This window comes from Thunnus thynnus, chromosome 5 (assembly GCF_963924715.1).
Source record: "Thunnus thynnus chromosome 5, fThuThy2.1, whole genome shotgun sequence".
NCBI lineage: Eukaryota > Metazoa > Chordata > Actinopteri > Scombriformes > Scombridae > Thunnus > Thunnus thynnus.
In genome coordinates this window covers 19477896-19495376 of record NC_089521.1, presented here as the reverse complement: position 1 = coordinate 19495376, position 17481 = coordinate 19477896, and the positions used below count along the sequence as shown (strand labels likewise).

General features: G+C 42.4%; 1 protein-coding gene across 1 annotated transcript; it reads left to right on the top strand.

Annotated features, from left to right (window-relative positions):
* The first annotated feature begins 7443 nt into the window (after positions 1–7443).
* Positions 7444–16502, top strand: LOC137183071 (circadian-associated transcriptional repressor). The gene is made up of 6 exons (XM_067589836.1): positions 7444–7601; positions 10000–10462; positions 10834–10909; positions 11656–11734; positions 13468–13594; positions 14895–16502. Exons 2-6 carry the CDS (start codon positions 10040–10042, stop codon positions 15291–15293), a joined length of 1104 nt encoding a protein of 367 aa, XP_067445937.1. The 5' UTR covers positions 7444–7601; positions 10000–10039; the 3' UTR covers positions 15294–16502.
* Positions 16503–17481: the final 979 nt, after the last annotated feature.

Here is a 17481-nt window from a genome sequence, read left to right as displayed (position 1 = left end):
GTGAGTCATCTGCCCCTCTCTTTTTCTATGACTGTTTCTTGAAGCACATGATCTATTGACGGAAAAAAAAAACTTCAGTTCACATCTCTTTATCCACCTCTGATGTCTTTATTTAAAAACAGAAGATTCACACTTCACTTTTGAAGTTAAGTGGTGCAAGACTGTGTGTGAATCATGCATTCCTTTGCATATTGGGTTTTCAAGTATTTATGAAATGCTAAGAGCAGAGGCTTTATTCAATGAAGTCGTCATGCTAAAAAATCACATGGAGGAAGGATGCTGGTGTTTGCACATGTGTAAACTTGTGGGTGAGATGGGATGACACGAGATAGATGGGGGAAGGAGGGGGGGGGGGGGGGGGGGGGGGGGGCGAAAAGCATGAGATGGCTGAGGTGACTGACTGAAAGATCACAGAAAGAATTAGGAAAAGGCAGTGTAAAAATATGAGAAATGGCAGTGAGGGGGCAGGGACAGGATTAGTGTACTGTATAGAGAGTGATAGGAGGTATATGAGAGAGAGAGAGGAGAGAGAGAGAGAGAGAGAGAGAAAGTTGGGGGTAGGGGAGCGAGTGTCACGTGTATGCCAGAATAAGCACAGAGCTGCACCAGGACGATCTCTGGACACAGCGGCAGCGGCAGCAGCAGCAAGTCAGACCCTCAGTCCCTCAGGTCCCTCATGCTCCTTCCACATGTACTTTCTGTGGCAACCACACTTTGACACCTGTCCTCCCCCTCGCCTTATCTAACCTCACCCCCCCCCAGGCTTCCTCTCTCTCGCTCTCTCTTGAGAATCACCCTCTTCATGCAAACTGCCAACATGATTCAGAATCATTTTCTTGCATTAATTCAGTCTCATTCCCACCCCACTGCCAAACATTTTCCCATGAAGGTAGAGAATTTTGAATGACCCCATCTCAGCATACATAATCTCAGAATGGCTTTACTGTAAATCTACTGACTGTTGTTGACATTTGAAAGCCATGTACTTCCTTATTTCAGCCCATGTGTAAGGTGCAGTAGGTGTCCTATGACTGAGTATAGGGTACAGTCATCATTTAAAGAGCCGTCTTGATGTTTCCGTTTCTGAGGACGTGATGGGAGAGAGGCTTTTTTCTCTGTAGCCCTCGCTGAATCTCAGCACTGCTTCTCAGAAGAAGGCTGGAGTGATGCCCGGTACTTTTTTTTTTTTTTTTTTCATTTTTAAAGGTTGGGATGACATCCAAACAAAAGAGCTGTAGTCCCAATGTGGGCCTCCCAATACAGTTGTTATGCAAGTGTATGACTGTAGCAGCATGATAAAAAAAAAAATACATAAAGCCCACGTTGAAGCTTTTCTGTTCCTATTGGTGAGGAAAGCAGAAACCTCACACCTGGGGCAGGGCCAAGGACACGTGTTAGCCACAAACAACCCCGGCTATTAAATATCTTTTCTGCATGGAAATTTCTGAGGTCTGTCTCTGTAACCATTCTGTAAACTAACTCTGAATGGGTGACTAATGCCTGTCTGCTACTCTGTTACAACAGGGAGGTGAGACTATGAGGCATCTCAAGGTGAAGCTGCACTCTGACATTCTGCCTCCTGGGAAAGGGCACGTAGCTCTGTGTCAGCTCACACAGCTATGTCAAACATTATTAGTGACGTTCAACATAACTCTGAGTATGACTGGCTTCACTGGTGTTAAAGAATATAATGTCAAGGTGAACAATGTAATCTGATTAACATGATCTGATGCTTTACAAAGTAAGCATCATGCAGAACGACCAGTTTAATCCAAAATACAACAACTGTGGAATACACGTGCACAAGGCGACGTTGCAAAATCTTCGTTTTGGCTTTTCAACACACAACAGGTTGATTTTAATCCATTCTTCAGTTTGCTCTTTTTCAAAAGTATGTTTTATCCAGCAGTTCTAGTTGTAATATAGCAAGTAGAGCTGCAACAATTAATTGATTAGTCAATAAAATTAATTAGCATGTTTAAGTCCTTTTTAAGCAAAAATGCCAAACATTTACTTCTCAAATGTGAGAATTTGCTTCTTTTCCTTGTCTTAATAATATAGTAAATTTAAGATCTTTGCATTTTGAACTGCTTTGAACTGACATCACCTAAGAGACTGTGATGGCTGCTTTATAGACTTAATAATTAATTGATCAAGCAAGAAAATAATTGACAGATTAATCTATTGAGTCAATATGAAAATAATTGTCAGTTGCAGTGATTATGTGATGATTTGTGAATCTTTTGAAGTTACATTTCAGATTTCTGTTTCAGTTTTTTACTTATTTTTAAACAAAAATAAACAAGCCGAAACTGTAATTTGGTGTCACATTACACAACTTGGCACAAGGACAAGTATTGTAACTGTGGGCGAACATATTTATCAAACCCATATTTATTTGACCTTGTTCCCGAAACTACTCAAGTGGAGTGGCATTTATAACATAGTCAGAATGAATAATGGATTTCTTGATAAAGAAACAAACAATATCGTAGGTTACCATATATACTTGAGATCTACAACAGCCCTAAAATAAGAGCTGTTATCATTTAAAAAATTCCTTGAATCTCAGAGGACATGCACAGTATCCGTGCTGCTGTCAGAGCAGGCCTAGTTTTGGGTCAAAACTCATTGCTATGTAAGACTTACGATCATCAGTTCCTCTTCATGTGAGGTTGGGTGGCTGCCTACTAAGAAATTATCAGCCCATATCACATCACTTCTAGATAGGAAGCTCACACTAAAACGCCCACACAGTGATCCCATAAAAGTGCTAGCAGAGGGAGCGTGGGTAACTCTACATTGGACATAGATTTGGCGGCTAGCCTGTTGTCAGCCATCTCATCAGCTCTCAGCAGGGAGCCTCAAGTAAAGAGGCAAACCTATCAAGATGTGTCTGTTCCATGTCTACATCTAATTACTACCCAATTATCTGCCTATTTTTGCCACATGATGACAACCCACAGAAGAATCTCTACCGAACAATGATTGGAGCAATCAGTGCTTTTGTGAGATTCATTTCTGTTCAATTTATCTCTCAAAAAATTCCAATAGATATCCATTTATGTAACCTTAACATTAAGATTATATTATACTGCTACTAACTCGAAATGTTACATCATCTGAAATCAGTAGGGACATATTTGCTGATGGCAAAGATAACTTGTAACAGCTATGACTCATAAGAGAATAGAGTCTCTCTTAAAAGAAGTTTTTGAAGTAGAAACCAGCACTGAAAAGCCAGTTTCTGTGATGTGCGTTTTGGCCCAAGTTTCAGCCTAGTGAAGGAATTATTCAATGTGCTGCGAAGGCAACACTCGTGGTGAGCTCACAGTCCTCTGCATCATGCGTAGCCCTCCTCATCTGTGCGTGGAGAGCGCAGGCTGGAGCACTTACATAACCCAGTTAAAATATACCCCAGTCACATGTAACGTTCAGCCCTGCAGATAGATATCCCACTGTCGCTTGAGCTGCTCTGGCAGCCGTTCAGACATTAGAGAGAGTATACACACATACACACACACAAACACACACACACACACACAGAGCCATAAAAGATTTGACAGTGATTCGCTGCCAGACATTCTCAACTCCCTGCATGTGAACTGTCTGTGTGGAAAATGGTCAGGGAGCTTTCTCTCTGGATGAAGTGCATGTGACTGAGTGGAGTTAGACCGGGAGGAAGTCACAAAGGGAGAGGGAGGTACATGACGGGGTGCCGGAAGTCCAACCCTTTAAAGTTACAAAAATGCGCCCAGTATCACTTCTCCTCTGACTATATAACCTCTAACACCAACTCTAAATGCTATTGGCTGAAGCATGCCACACACAGCTGGCGCTTCTTTTTTTTTCCTTCCTCCCCACACTGCTGCAGCATGCCCACACTTACGTGCAGTCACATTTCTGGTGTGTGGGTGGGGTTAACACGGCGGAACTATAGCATTTACTGTAACAGGATGACATATCTGGAGGAGTAAGCTGCACAAGTGAGAAGTGGGAAACACGTTTTTCAACCAAGATTAACAAGCGTTACAGAGTTCAGACTCACTGAAGCTTTGACCAAATTATGCAAGAAACACATTTGTTTAGACTGTAAGCTTCAGTCCATCTGCGATTTCAGGTTTTCTGTTAATGTCATGTAGAACATCTGTGGAGATCATTATGAAAGAGCATTTGGAGTGTTTTTTTACGGTAAAAGGTTTGAGTCTGAGTTCCAAGTTACATAGTTCCATTTAGACTAGATTGATGTGGTTTTAATCCTTTATACAGGAATACATTCTCATCATTTATTTCAAATGATGAGAAGTGACTTGAAACAGCTGCTAAGAGATCCAAGAACCAGCAGTTTTTATTGGGAAACGATTATGTAATCGTGTTATTACAAACCTGAAATGCTGCAAGGATTGAATATTCTGTGCAAATATCCTGCCACAGTGTCCAGCTGCTGCATGTGTCAAAGATCGAGGATATCTTTATTACCCCCGAGGGACAATTTGTTGTACAGCCAGCAGTAACCAGTGTCTTTAAGGTCTGAGCCACATTGTCATGGCTCACATGTTTGTCTTTACATTTGTGTTCACTGCAGCACTTTAGCTGTCATTAACACAGTTATAAACATTCCATTCGCTCTCCTCGCACCAAGCTCAAACCAAAACCTGTGCCTGGGTAACACTCGAGCTATTAGTGGTGAGCGGTCTTAATGTGAACAATGCTGTGGAAAGCCTGCTGATTGGTGTCCCAATTTAGAGACACACTGCACGGTGCACAGCCTGCACACACACATACACCCAAAGATAAGACACACACGTCACCATAGGTCCAGATTTGGGTACAGGACAGCCAATGGCCCAAAGCCAGGGTACACGGAGCTGAGTCATATGCACAGCTCATCGTAGGGGACAGCTGCTAGTAAGATAAGACACATACAAACATGTTTCCCTGCCAGCGGCACCCAAACACTCTCACATATACACCCGTATCCACTTGCAGCATACTTACAGGTAAAGACACGTTCTCTCACTGCACAGAGCATATGTGAAACGAGGGTCAACTGGGGCTATCAGCAAGTGCTCCACACTCCAGTGAATGTTTTCAATGGCAAGCTATTGCATTAAACATGTCACCCTGCCTGTGCCTGAAAATGAGAAACAGATTGTGCAGTGTCTCATACTGTAAATTGGATACACATATGAAACCCTCAAAAGACCACGAGTCATCCAAAAATTCTCATTCCATAGGGTGAGGTGCGTCACTGACATTCACCCACGCACACGTGCTGCGTTTCCTCTAAAAGGCAGGGTTAGGACAGATGCTCAGTCTATGCCCTGTAATGAAATGGATGTGAGCGTCTGATTTGGCGTTTATTTTTTATGAATGAGAGCGGGAGACATGCAGTCTCAGTGGGATACAGAATCAGCCAGCCTCTCTGACAAATTGAAAATCACAGTGCCAGTTTGTGTAGTGTGACTCATCTCGTATCCTGACAGGAGAATGCACAGATAAAAGAGTTCCCTTTGTGAGGAAATTGCTCTTTATGTGGATGACAAATTGCAGAGGAACCGAATGGAGCCGGATGATTGTTAATACATAAACGTTACAGGAGATCACACAGAAGATTTACTGAAACGTTCTGAACAATCTGCCCTTTAACGCAGAAAAACGCTTTCAACAAAAGATATTTGAGTTGCCGTGCAGATCTGTTATCAATATAAATACAGCCGCTCTTTACTCTACATTTTATACTTTGTCTGTACAAGCTAAAGTGCTCCATGCATGTGCTTGAAATATCGCTTTGATCTAAACAAAAATGTAGATGTCTGTTTCCTGTGCTTTGAAGTGGATGTGATGCACTTCACTCTGACATGGAAGCCTTGAAGACAAAAAAGGGAAATGAGAGTTTGCTGGGAAGCTGTAGGAAGTTCTCAGTCGTCACAAAGTCTGGGGTCAGCGGAGGATCTGGGCCTGGGGAACAGAGCGACAGGAGACAGTTTATGGGAAGTTTAAAAGATTGCAATGGCTTACAGGACAATTAAAAACGAGAGGCTCACTTTGCCAGCAGGCGTGTCACCTCAACCAGCTTTATGGGTGCTCTAGTGTCTGTGGTGCACTTTCTTGACAGCAGGATGTGATTAAAAGCACAAAAGCAGAGAATAAATGCACAAGTCTCTGAGCGAAGAGGACACTGGGCTGCTGGTGCCCTCATCCTGCCTGCTACTCACTTTAACAGAGGCACATAAAGGAAAAGTAGCCACATACACTCCTCTATGATCTCTTGACCACAAAATGCTCTCAGAATCTAATTACCATGGTAGACTACAGGCTCATTATAGAAAGCACAGAAGACACTCCAAGAAGTCCTTCTGGATTTTATGCTTGACAGATTTGCACCCAGTTGTTAAAGCTGTCTGGGCATGCATCTGATCTTTGACTCTGTAAACATCTCCCAGCGCATTTTCACATGTGACCCAACCACGCTGCAGATAGAAGGGAAAGAAATGTGCGTTGTGTTTTTTTTTTTTGTTTTTTTGTAGTTGTGTTTGACTCCACTAGTCCTCATTGTCAACTGAGGGAGAGACGAGGAAAGGAGGCTGGCTTTGCTTTTTCTGTGGGTGTCTCTTAGACGCACGTGATCACGTTTGCTGCGAGAGAGTTCATGACTCACTGGCTCCAGGCTCAGGATCCTCGTCTGGCCTCTGACAGAATGCTCCTAATCCCACCCTCTCAGGCAGTCAAACCGGGGTCCTGTGAGTCATGCCTTTACCGTCACTGTGTCCAAAAAAAAAAAAAAAAAAAACAACAACCAAAAGAAAAAAAAAAAAACCCAAGATGCAGACCGAACACAATCTGCATGCCAATTGCATCTTCAGTAACAGCCAGATTTGCTTGAAAAAGCACTTTCCTGTTCGGATTTTATGTTTTTTAAAGGAAAGCAACATGAAATAATTACTAATTATTTGATCTATAATCCATCTTAGAGACTCCCATGGCTCATATCTCAGTGTACATTAATAGGTAAATGTATTCTAACCCTAGGAAAATGATGGCTTAGACAGATGGCCAGACTATTTGTGTTCAAATAGTCTGCTGAAGTGTCCTTGAGCAAACTCTATCAGTTGTTCCTGAAACTGCTGACTGTGCCTTTACACAGGCTGCTCAGCTTACTGACATGCCACAACTACAGGCATCATCATCCGGATGATATAATGAGGAAGAATGCCTCTAGAATGACCAAAACTAGCCCTGGATTGACTTTGCGCCCAGCTGCTGAAATGAAACCGATCCGCGTGTCCACGTGTTTGTGTCATTTGCATGTCATTTGCATATGTAAACCGCCTCGCCTATCGCTCCGCGGCTGCCCTGAGCGAAGACGCCGATTTGTCAGTCGGGGGCGTTGGAGGAACAAATGGGAGAGCCGGTCCTCTCTAATCCCGCCCTCCCAGACACGTTGCCTTGGGAGAAGCAACACGGGCCGATCACTGGCTGTACTGCCTCCTTACTCACACATCGCACGTCCAGCACATCAGCTGCTCTCTGCCCAACAGTCTTGCTGGATTTACCGCTGAACAAAGGAAGAGTAACACCGTCCGCTCCATCCTGGGAAGGTACGTACCTGCCCCGATCCGCATCTCATCCTAATGATCAGATAATCCTGATAAACTCTGTGTGTGAGTGAAAACATTAGATGATGTTATTCAAAGAAGAAAAATCATCCAGAGGAATTTGACTCAGTCATATGATAGTCGTAAAGAAGCAGATATTTGTGATGGAGGATTAATGATATGACATGACAGTTTAGGTGTTACATTGATAACTATTCCTGACTACACTCTTGGGTTTATATAATTTACCTGTGCATGCTGCCAAATTTACTACGAGAGATGAGGAAGTCTATTGTGTCTGTTGAACTGCTTTGAAACCTGCATTAAGGCAAAGAGATCCGGTGATTGGACTTTGTGTTTTTTCTCGTTTCTTTTAGGGGATAGATGATAAATTCTGACCTTTCGATGAGGGGATTTTTTGTCAAAATTCATGTTTATCGCCCTTTTTAAAAAAGAAATTGAAGTGTGTGTGTGTGTGTTTGTGTTAAAGTGGTGGGCATCTCAATTCGTGTGCCCCACCTACACAGGTAGATATAGAAATGGAGACTATAAAGGCAACCAAGTATGGGTGTGTTTTATAAAACAAATGTATGTGCTATAAAAACGTGTTATCAGTACTAGCGTAGCAATTTGAATGTCTATCTGAAAGACTGTAGGCCTATAGGTGGTGTATTCAAAAGGCCCAGGACAAGTGAATATTTGGACAGTGTGTGTTATATATGTGTGTTGTTTTATTACACAATCAAATCAAACCAATGGTAAAAGCACTCACTTTATAACATGTCTCATAAGTGGTGTTGACTATCTTAAAGCATTTACATGTGTAATGTCTTTATTATTTGCTGAGAAATGGCTAGTGGGTGGTGTTTCTCTGATACGTCTTCTTATAGAAAAAATAATCTTATTATATGTATCACAGGATATAGTAAAATATATTTAACATGTAATACATTATGATATTCTGAAAAAGTTTGCTGATGGACACTTTACACAGACATGAATGAAGAAAAAAAGGCTTGTTCGGGTTTACCTGAATTAATGCGGCGTTAGTATATTTTTAAAATAACCAGCTGGAATTTGAAAAAATGTAGGAATTGCATATAAGTTTAATCAGATCTTTGATGCTGAATGTCTTGAATAATGATATTTTATAAGTCCAGTCTCCTGGTATTCAAATATAATTTACACTGAGCGTTTTATTACAGCTGTTCAGCCTGTTGTGTGGCAACCTGGCCACTCATTTTATTTTCAGCTGTGCTCTCTTTCATCTCGGAGCCATGTTATTTATTACCTGCAATCGGAAGCATCAATTCTTCTTATTTTTCTTTGGGGGTTTTTGTTATATTAGAGCTTGTAATAAATCTCTGCTCCACCCTCATATGTAACAGTAAGATCAGAAGGTGGTTATCCTGAGACAAAGAACTGGGGAGCAATTAACTCTCCTACCCTCAAATTTCACAGGAAATCTGTGACATGCCAGGCGTTAACCATTCAAACACCAAAAATAATCTCTGTGCTGAAAACGCTGTTCTCACTTCCTTTATGTGAGGAGCGATATAATAATCACTGAGGAAACATGTTGGAGAGATATAAACAATTAAGCATCCGTGAAGAGCATTTGGTTGGAGGAGTTTTTATTCAGGTATTCTTCAGTTTGTGAACCAACAATGCCAGTCTCCCATTTTGTAAAAATCCCCCCCCCCCCCCCCCACACCAAAGTGTCGACACCAAAGTGTTGACAGGAGGTTTGCAGTCTTAGCTTGACTGGTTGTCATGGTGGCAGACCCCTGCCCCCTTTGAATAAACAAGCTAACAATGTTTATGAATGAGTGTGGTGGTAGCAGCTGGTGGGCCAGCTGATGGAGCCCGAATGGGGAATAACACTCAAACCAGTAAAATGCAGAATGTAGAGGTTTGTTCTTATGTGATGTCAGGATGTGGAGAATCACGATGACGATAATTTGGAGAGATTTAAGGCTCTGACTGGAAGCGGCGAGTGTTTGAGGGCTGCACAGGATTGTTGCGGGCACTGGTATGTTTGGTGTTTGCTTTTGATGGTGGCTAGTCCGTGTTTGCTGGCTCAGGTGTTGCATCTGCAAAACAAACAGGTCATTGTGGTCTCAACAACTGCGGTCCCACTGCCACCATCTGCTCAGAGTCTGTCTCTCTGCCTCTATTCATGTCTGCTTGGTTGGAGGTGCAGGGTTTGGGGAGTTTTTTAAAAAATCCAGACTAACGTGTAATGTAAGCTCAAGGACACTCCAGTAGGGTTTTGGCTGCTGCTGCACCATTTATACTGTTGAAGGACTTGAATCTGTTACTTTTAGGCTCCCGTTTCACATCTTCATCACTCCTTTATTGTATTGTTGCATTATAGTAACCATGACTTTCTCTCTTCCAGGTCAGTGATGGTCAGAGCTAATTAGAGCCTGCAGCCAAGGATGTCTGCTACAGATTCGGACAACTCCATTGACTGGCTGGCTAGTGACAATGAGGACAACGATAGCGAACAGGAGCTTGACTGTACCAGAAAGCACAGCCAGACAGAGGCTCCTTCATCCCCCAACTCCCCGTCACACCTGGGCCCGTCTGACAGCAGCTGCCGCCGGAGCGGCGAGGTGAAGGAGGGCGACAGTAACTGGAGCGAGGTCAGGGAGGCCTCCAGCCGGGGATCTCCCTCCGGCTGCACTGAGACATGGGGCAGGGACAGCATCGGACTGTGTAAAACACGACAGGGAGAAAAAATGAATGGCAAAGACACTCAGCAAGCACTGAAGAGACCTCACAGTTTCACAGAGGGGGAGCACAAGGAACGGCAGCTCATTTCCAACATGTCAGAGAAAGACCGAATTTTTACCAGAAAGGTAGGCACCTATATGACTCATGACATTGTCACCCACAGGAGGTGGTTGACAGTGTCAGCAAAACTAGGGCGCGCCCTATCACCTACATCGACTCCCCTGCTGGTTTAACACAGAGTGCCTCATGCATGACACTTCCAGTAAAGATGACCCTCACCACTAACTGTATGAACAGAGTTAGTCATGCTTTTATGAGGAACTAGAGTTCGTCTGTCATGAGTCAGTCAATAGAACAGTAGGGGGTGTTCAGGGGTTATCTAAATAATGTTGAGCAACTTTCGTATTAAAATGAACAGCAGTTTGCGAAAGCCAGTTTTTCAGAAGGTTTTTGAATAGATTTTAAATCATTAACTACAAATTTGATCTATTTTCAGTGCATGGAGCTACAATGCTACATTCATCCACTGTCATCAATCTTGAATGGTCTTCGTTCAGGGAGATACAGAGAACGTAAGTCACTCGTTTCAGATCTTTTTTTTTTGTTTTTGTCTTCAGAACACTTTCACTACATTACATACTGTTTAACACAACCATTTCTCAGGCCAGTCTACATCTCGCTCTGTCTTTCTTTGAAAAACAATAGACTAGATAGACAGCATGCCACTCTTAATGAAATATGTTTCCTTGAGATTTGAGATCAAGATGTCTGAAACATGTATGGTTGTGGGGCTATCAAGTAACCACATGTATTTCCTCTGTGTGTGTGTGTGTGTGTGTGTATCTTTTATAATGGAGGCCATTCTTGGTAAAGGTGTACATAGCCCAGACCCATAACTGAACTCTTTCAAAATGGCCCTGCAAGGAGAGAAAAAAAAAAAAACATTTGAATGTTATTTTTTTACCACTTGAGAATGAGCAATGTCACACTTCAGGCTTTCTTGTAAATTAGATGCTTGGCAGAAGCAAGTGAGAACATACTGTGCCACAGTCTCCAGTAAAGCAGCTGCTGAGTCGTTTGATAGGCATTATAAGGGACTCTCTGGAAGATAGCATCATGTTCAGACCGGCTCTGAAGCTGCTCAGTTTGGGATCGTTGTCAAACCCAAACTTTGTGTGACCCAACACTTCCTGGCCACACAGAGGCAAGGAGTCTGTTCCCTCCCACACACGTTTCACACAACCCATCTGCTCCACAGACTCAGCCCTGCTGTCAACACAGTCCGTGTAGCTCATGGTACAACTTTCTTCTTTTCCAGGACTCAGCAGTTTCCAGGAGAGTGTGGCCATGGATAGGATCCAAAGGATCATGGGTGTCCTGCGGAACCCCTGCATGGGGTAAGTGTCCTCAGCTTGACCCACATACTGTTTAACATGCTACAATTATCCATATTGTCTTATAATATTCAGTTTTTCCCTTTATATGTGTATGTTTTTGAAGCTACAAATGTATATTTTCTCTAGTGTGCATGTCCTGCAAGTATCTTACTTTTACCAAAACAGAAAACGCTTCTTGCTATTGACTAATAGCAAGAAGTGTTTTAGATAATAGCATGAATCAGAATCACAACTACAAAACATTTAACCCACATATGTACCATTACAACTACTAGAAATTGTGCTCGCTATTTGTGGGTCAAAGTGGTCTCCAACATGTCCGTGACACATGGCTCACAGCAGGTTGCCCTGCGAGGAGCTTTTACCCCTGCACGCTTTCAGGATAAATTTACTGCAGGGATCGCTGAGTCTCACTATAGCTGGGCATCTTGTTAAAAATGTATCAGGCGCCACTGTGGGAGCAGCACGCTTGTCTCTGCTTGATTAGCTCTCCACTTGCCAGACGGTATAATGGAGTATGATATCATCCCTTTAAAGGAGAAAGTCTACAGCTAGTGATATATTTTTTAAATGTGTAGATTTCCTTTTCTTCACGTCATAAAATTGCTCTCATTTTCAACCTCTTTAGCATCTAATTTTTTATATTTAAACACTGTGGAATTCTAATGTATACAACATGGAAAATGTAAGCAAAATGACATAGAATAATGAAAGTAATTTTCTATTTATTTAGATCGTTATTTCTGCACTAAATTCGACAATAATTTATAGAAATATAACATATTACGATCCAATCAACACAATCCAATTACACCGAAAGTTTATGAATTCAATAGGAGCTTAATGGAGTTCTGTATTTAAAGCAGCATTTCTGATACCTGTATGGGAAGCAAAGTGGGGCCTGTTGGGCAGCCAGTCACTTCGAGGGTTTGCATCAAGGTATACTGATATAAGATGAAGTGCTGCTGAGTTTGGCACAGACTAATTGGAGTCCTCACCCACCAGCTGCTGCCTTCATATGGGAAACAAAGGGTGGGTGTGGCAGCCTCCCTGCAGACCGTCGGGGCAGAGGCTGGAAGGTGGAATAAATCCCCTCCCTCCTTCCCTCCCACCATTGTCCCCTGTGCCTGCTCTGTGTTGCCAGCTGGCAGCCCCTGCAGCAACACAATGGTAGATAGGATCAAAGTGACTTTTTTAGCAGTCACTGTTGCGGATAATCTTTCACATAAAATTAACATGCTCTGAATGGAGTATAGCAGGAAGGTCCTGATCATATGACACAAGCTAATCCGTACCCACCATCTGGTTTTGACGGGTGGGAGTTAATGGGACGCTGCTCTCTGCCCACCTCCAATGAGAACTGCGTCACCACGACTAGTTTATTTTCACAGTGACGCTGGTGGAGACCATTGTGGCTTTGGTGTTTATATTTAGAGGCGAGCAGAACTATTACACACCAGGCCACGTGTGAGCGCGAAACATGTGAGAAATGTACTTAAGACAATTTCCCCCCCACACATGGAGTACAGGCTTTGCTGAGTGAGTGTAAGTGTGCACTAGCTGTTCAAGATTGCATATTTCCTGTGTGAGCTTGATGCAGAGATAAGATTTCACAGAGGAGGTTGGCAAGATTGTTGGTAGATTACACAGATTTATGCATGACAGCTTGAGTAAATATCTCTCTCTTTCTCTCTGTTTCTACTTTTCTGTCTTCTCCTCACTTCCTTTTTCAGGGAGAAATATATTAATATCATTCTTAAAATGGAGGACATGCTGAAGAGCTGGTTCCCTAACGTAAAACTCCAAGACCAACTCGCTGTCACTCAGACAGAAGAAGCCGTTCCCACCAAGAAACCGAAGGTAAAGTTGTAAAAGAGTAGAACTGTTGTGTAAGAGCTCTTGGGTTAGACAAGGCCCGCTGCCAAGAACATATGGTGATGACGCAGTGAAAGAGGGACAAAAATATCTATTATTATTTAATCACAGGTCTGGGACAGGGAAGGGAGGATTAAAAGCTATTTTTACTGAGGTATTACTGCAGTCTCAGGTTCACTAAGAACAATGGCAGAGGAGAAAAGGTAATTTTGGAGGAGTGTTCCCTTAGGAAATAAGAATGGTCAGAGTCCTCTGGAACATTCCTGTGCGTTCAATTGGCAAGGATTTATTTCTGCGGCTAACCCACCCATAAACAAGAATTTCATGTACAATTTTTTTCAGTCACCACAAAGAGGCTGTATTGCAACATCATACGTGGTCATACTGAAACACAATAACTTTAAAGCTGCTATAATCAATATTTTTAACAATAGATGAAATGACTATAATGTGAAAAGGTCCAACCTAGAGAGAATCAGCGCTCAACTGCAGTTCCCCTCAGTTCTATAAAACAATTTAGCACCGTTCAGCTTATTGTTTTAGTCTTATAGCCCGTAGCTTTACTGTTTTGGTTCAGTCTCATCACTCTTATCAGTGTTATTTCTAGATGCAGTAGGCAGCTGTTATCAGTGAAAAAGCTCTGCTAAACCCACAAGTTAACGACTGTCTGGTGAAGATAGTGGAGTATTTAGCAGCTAGCAAAGGGGCAGATATTTTTCTCAGGAGCTAGAAGACCAAAATAGGGCTAAAAGGGAGTCGATATTAGGATTCAACGACCTTGAATGAATGATAATATAGCTCTGCTTCTACTGGATGTTTAAAAAGGTCACTGTTCATGTTCCCCATAACAACTGTATTAGGTGATAATATGTCAGTGTTGTTTTTAAAGCTTGTTGCACTGCCCCCAAGTGGCCAAAAAATCAGTCATTGCAGGTCTAAAGCCTCAGTGTATTGATGTTATTATAACATATTTCATATTATTCTTATTTTATATGATTTGTTTGAAGAAAACTAAAGCAATTCCAAAGAAAATTGGTGCAGTTTACGTTTTGCTTTCAGCCTATTAAATCTCAGTGTGCCCAGTTCAGGTATGACCACTGAGCGGGCGCCAAATTTGGACATTTTCTAATTCTACACTTCGTGACATCATATTTTTATTTTTAGTGCACGTTTAATATCTATTAGGCTATTTGAGGCTCAATTACACTTTTCTGTTGATTCGTCCCTAACAAATAACCTGCTAAATGAAACGAAGGGTTAAACTCTGGTCCTTTTTTCCCAACAGCTATCTCCATCTCCAGTCATCGCACCTGCAGCAGTGAGCCCCGTAACCGTCAGTGATCCCCCAGTGGGCGCCAAAGCCCTGAGAGTCACTGACCTCACTCCTCCGGGAGCCTACTCCGCCAGTAACCTGAAGTGGCTCCACACGTCACCCATCTGCTCCCCCACAGCAGAGCAGACCCAGGCTGGCCCCAGGCACCTGCTGCCCCCCAGAGACAGAGACCTTACGCAGGACAACGCTGTGTCCTCCAGCACAGACAGCCACACTAAAACAGACTCGGTGCCCAGAGGGCCTCCGCCGGGCAAAATCAACGCGCCCTGTCTAGAGAGGCTGCTTAAGTCGACAGAGAGCATCATCACCCGCAAGGGGACGGGGGGTTTGATGGACAGCAGCTGGTCCTAGTCCACATAGAGGGCTGGGTGTCCAGCTGTAAGCACTGCAGACCCCAGCCTAGCCTTTCCTACCCCGCCAGGAGCCAGTCAGCTCGCTTAGCCCATTCCAGCCTTCAGGGGAGACGGGAGCCTTCAAAAGGGACATGACAGACTTACTTTTTAATGTGGAAGGAGTGTCGACGAACATGTTGTACTCTGTATGGGAATGTCCCCTCTCTGACATGACAAGTGTCTGCTTTATTTCCCTTTTGTTGACTTAATTTTGTTTTTTCGTTTGCACTCTTGAATAGCGTGTGTGAGTGTGGGAAGGATAGATTTCACATGCTGAGGTCACCAGAGCTAGTGATTTCACAACTCAATTGTTCCCACTGGCTTGTAGATGCAATAATACAGTTTGAGTATCTGTGAAAATGCCATTTATGCCTGAAAGGGAAAGAATTGCAGAAGTAGTTTGTGCTGGAAGGGAGTATTTCAGATATCCAGACATGTCAGTGGTCTACATATTGTTGTGCTGAAAATGTGGGTGAAATGTGACGTTATTTTCTATTCCCCCTCATGACTCCACTCTTAAGTTTATTGATGTGACTGTTACTCATTTGTATACTTTATAAATAAGTCTTTTGGTACAACTGTTCTACCTCAGCGGGCACCACGTCACGGTTAGTAAGTAGGAATGTGAACGCTACGCTCAAAGTCTGGACACCTCACCAGATCTGCAGTGAGCCAACCGGCCTCTGACAGCGAGGTCCGCAGTACGAGTCGTTCCGCTTGTACAAACAGAGGATGCTCTCGTGGCCTGACTGGTGCCATTGTAAAGAATGTCAACTGCAGATTTCTTTTTCGAGTCTCCCAGTAGAAGGCGAACAGTGCCTGTAACGTCAAGCTGTGCCTGTAAGCCGGTTTAATAAAGCGAGAGAGCCGCTCAGAATACCTGCTCCTCTGTGGGATGTACAAAATCAGGAATTCTCACTCTCCTGCCATTCTCCTGTATCGAGTAAATTATTCAGATCTTGCCAACTACTTTCTGTGGTGGAGTAGAACAATTCTTTTATTTTGCCACAGAACTGGACAGTATGTTAGACCAGCAGAGAGGGACAAGGTATTTCTCTGTGTAAATCTTAAAAACGGAAAGGTTGTCGATTCACCCTGAAAAGTGGCCTTTATAGTGTGAAATTTTATACTTTGAAAATAAACGTGGTTATATTTGTTTGATGCAAAATGGCTGCAGATTGTTTTATTTGAATTTACTGATCATACATGCAGAGAATGATAAATATGCTACATGTATATTATCACTCAAAGGTTGATTTTTCTGAGCTTTTTTGCTCATATATTTCCTAAAGAAGATAGAACATGTCACATTCATATTACGGCTTTTTACCTTTATGTTTAGGGACATACTCAATACCACTTTGCTGTAACACAAAAAACAAAAAGATCGGAAAAAAACAAAGTTCCCAGCAAAAGGAATCTATGTAATAGCCCACTGTAAGAGTCAACCAAGATCTGAGATCAATTAAGCATCAAAGAACACCAAAGAAAGGGTTTTATCTGATTTATATCGCAGTTATACCAATTATAGGGTACGTTGACAGGAAGCACAATAAGATTTATTGTTTTGTAAGGGAGGATGTAATTTTCAGTACTTCAGATCTGCTGTACAGACAAAGTGAAATTTAAATGTGCCAGTTCAGTATCACTTCACATTTCTCAGAAAGTGTCGCTGTTGTGTGAAGAGAATAGTTGTGTTTTTCCACACATACACTGATCTGCTTTCACGTGTACACAGCCGAGTTAAAAATATGTGACCTGCCTGCACAATACAGACAATGACACCTTGTGGAATGATAATAACAGAGGTAATGATAGATATATGAACTTCATTGTCACTGAATCCAAATCTCACAAGAATGCCTTTGAGAAAAGCAATAGGCACGCTGCTGCAGAAAATTTCGACTGTAATGTGTTATCTTTATATCAGCATTTTCTAAGGTTCTGTGTGAATCAAGACACAATTTTCCATGTCTACAGCCTGGAGCTGTACTTTGAGCTTGGCTTCTAAGATAATATACTTACACAACAAACAGTGTTTCTGCCAACTAGAATTCAAAACGAAATGGCTGGTGTCACCAAATCTAAAACTGAATACTGCCATCTATAGGTGTAAAGGTAAACATCATGGGTTCATCCTTTGATGC

What these genes read in the sequence shown, in the direction of transcription:
- LOC137183071 (XM_067589836.1), top strand. Translation starts at nt 10,040, where the DNA reads ATGTCTGCTACAGATTCGGACAACTCCATTGACTGGCTGGCTAGTGAC. An exon ending in ACCGAATTTTTACCAGAAAG is followed by an intron (nt 10,463 to 10,833) that starts GTAGGCACCTAT and finishes ATCTATTTTCAG; the next exon opens with TGCATGGAGCTACAATGCTA. An exon ending in TTCCCACCAAGAAACCGAAG is followed by an intron (nt 13,595 to 14,894) that starts GTAAAGTTGTAA and finishes TTTTCCCAACAG; the next exon opens with CTATCTCCATCTCCAGTCAT.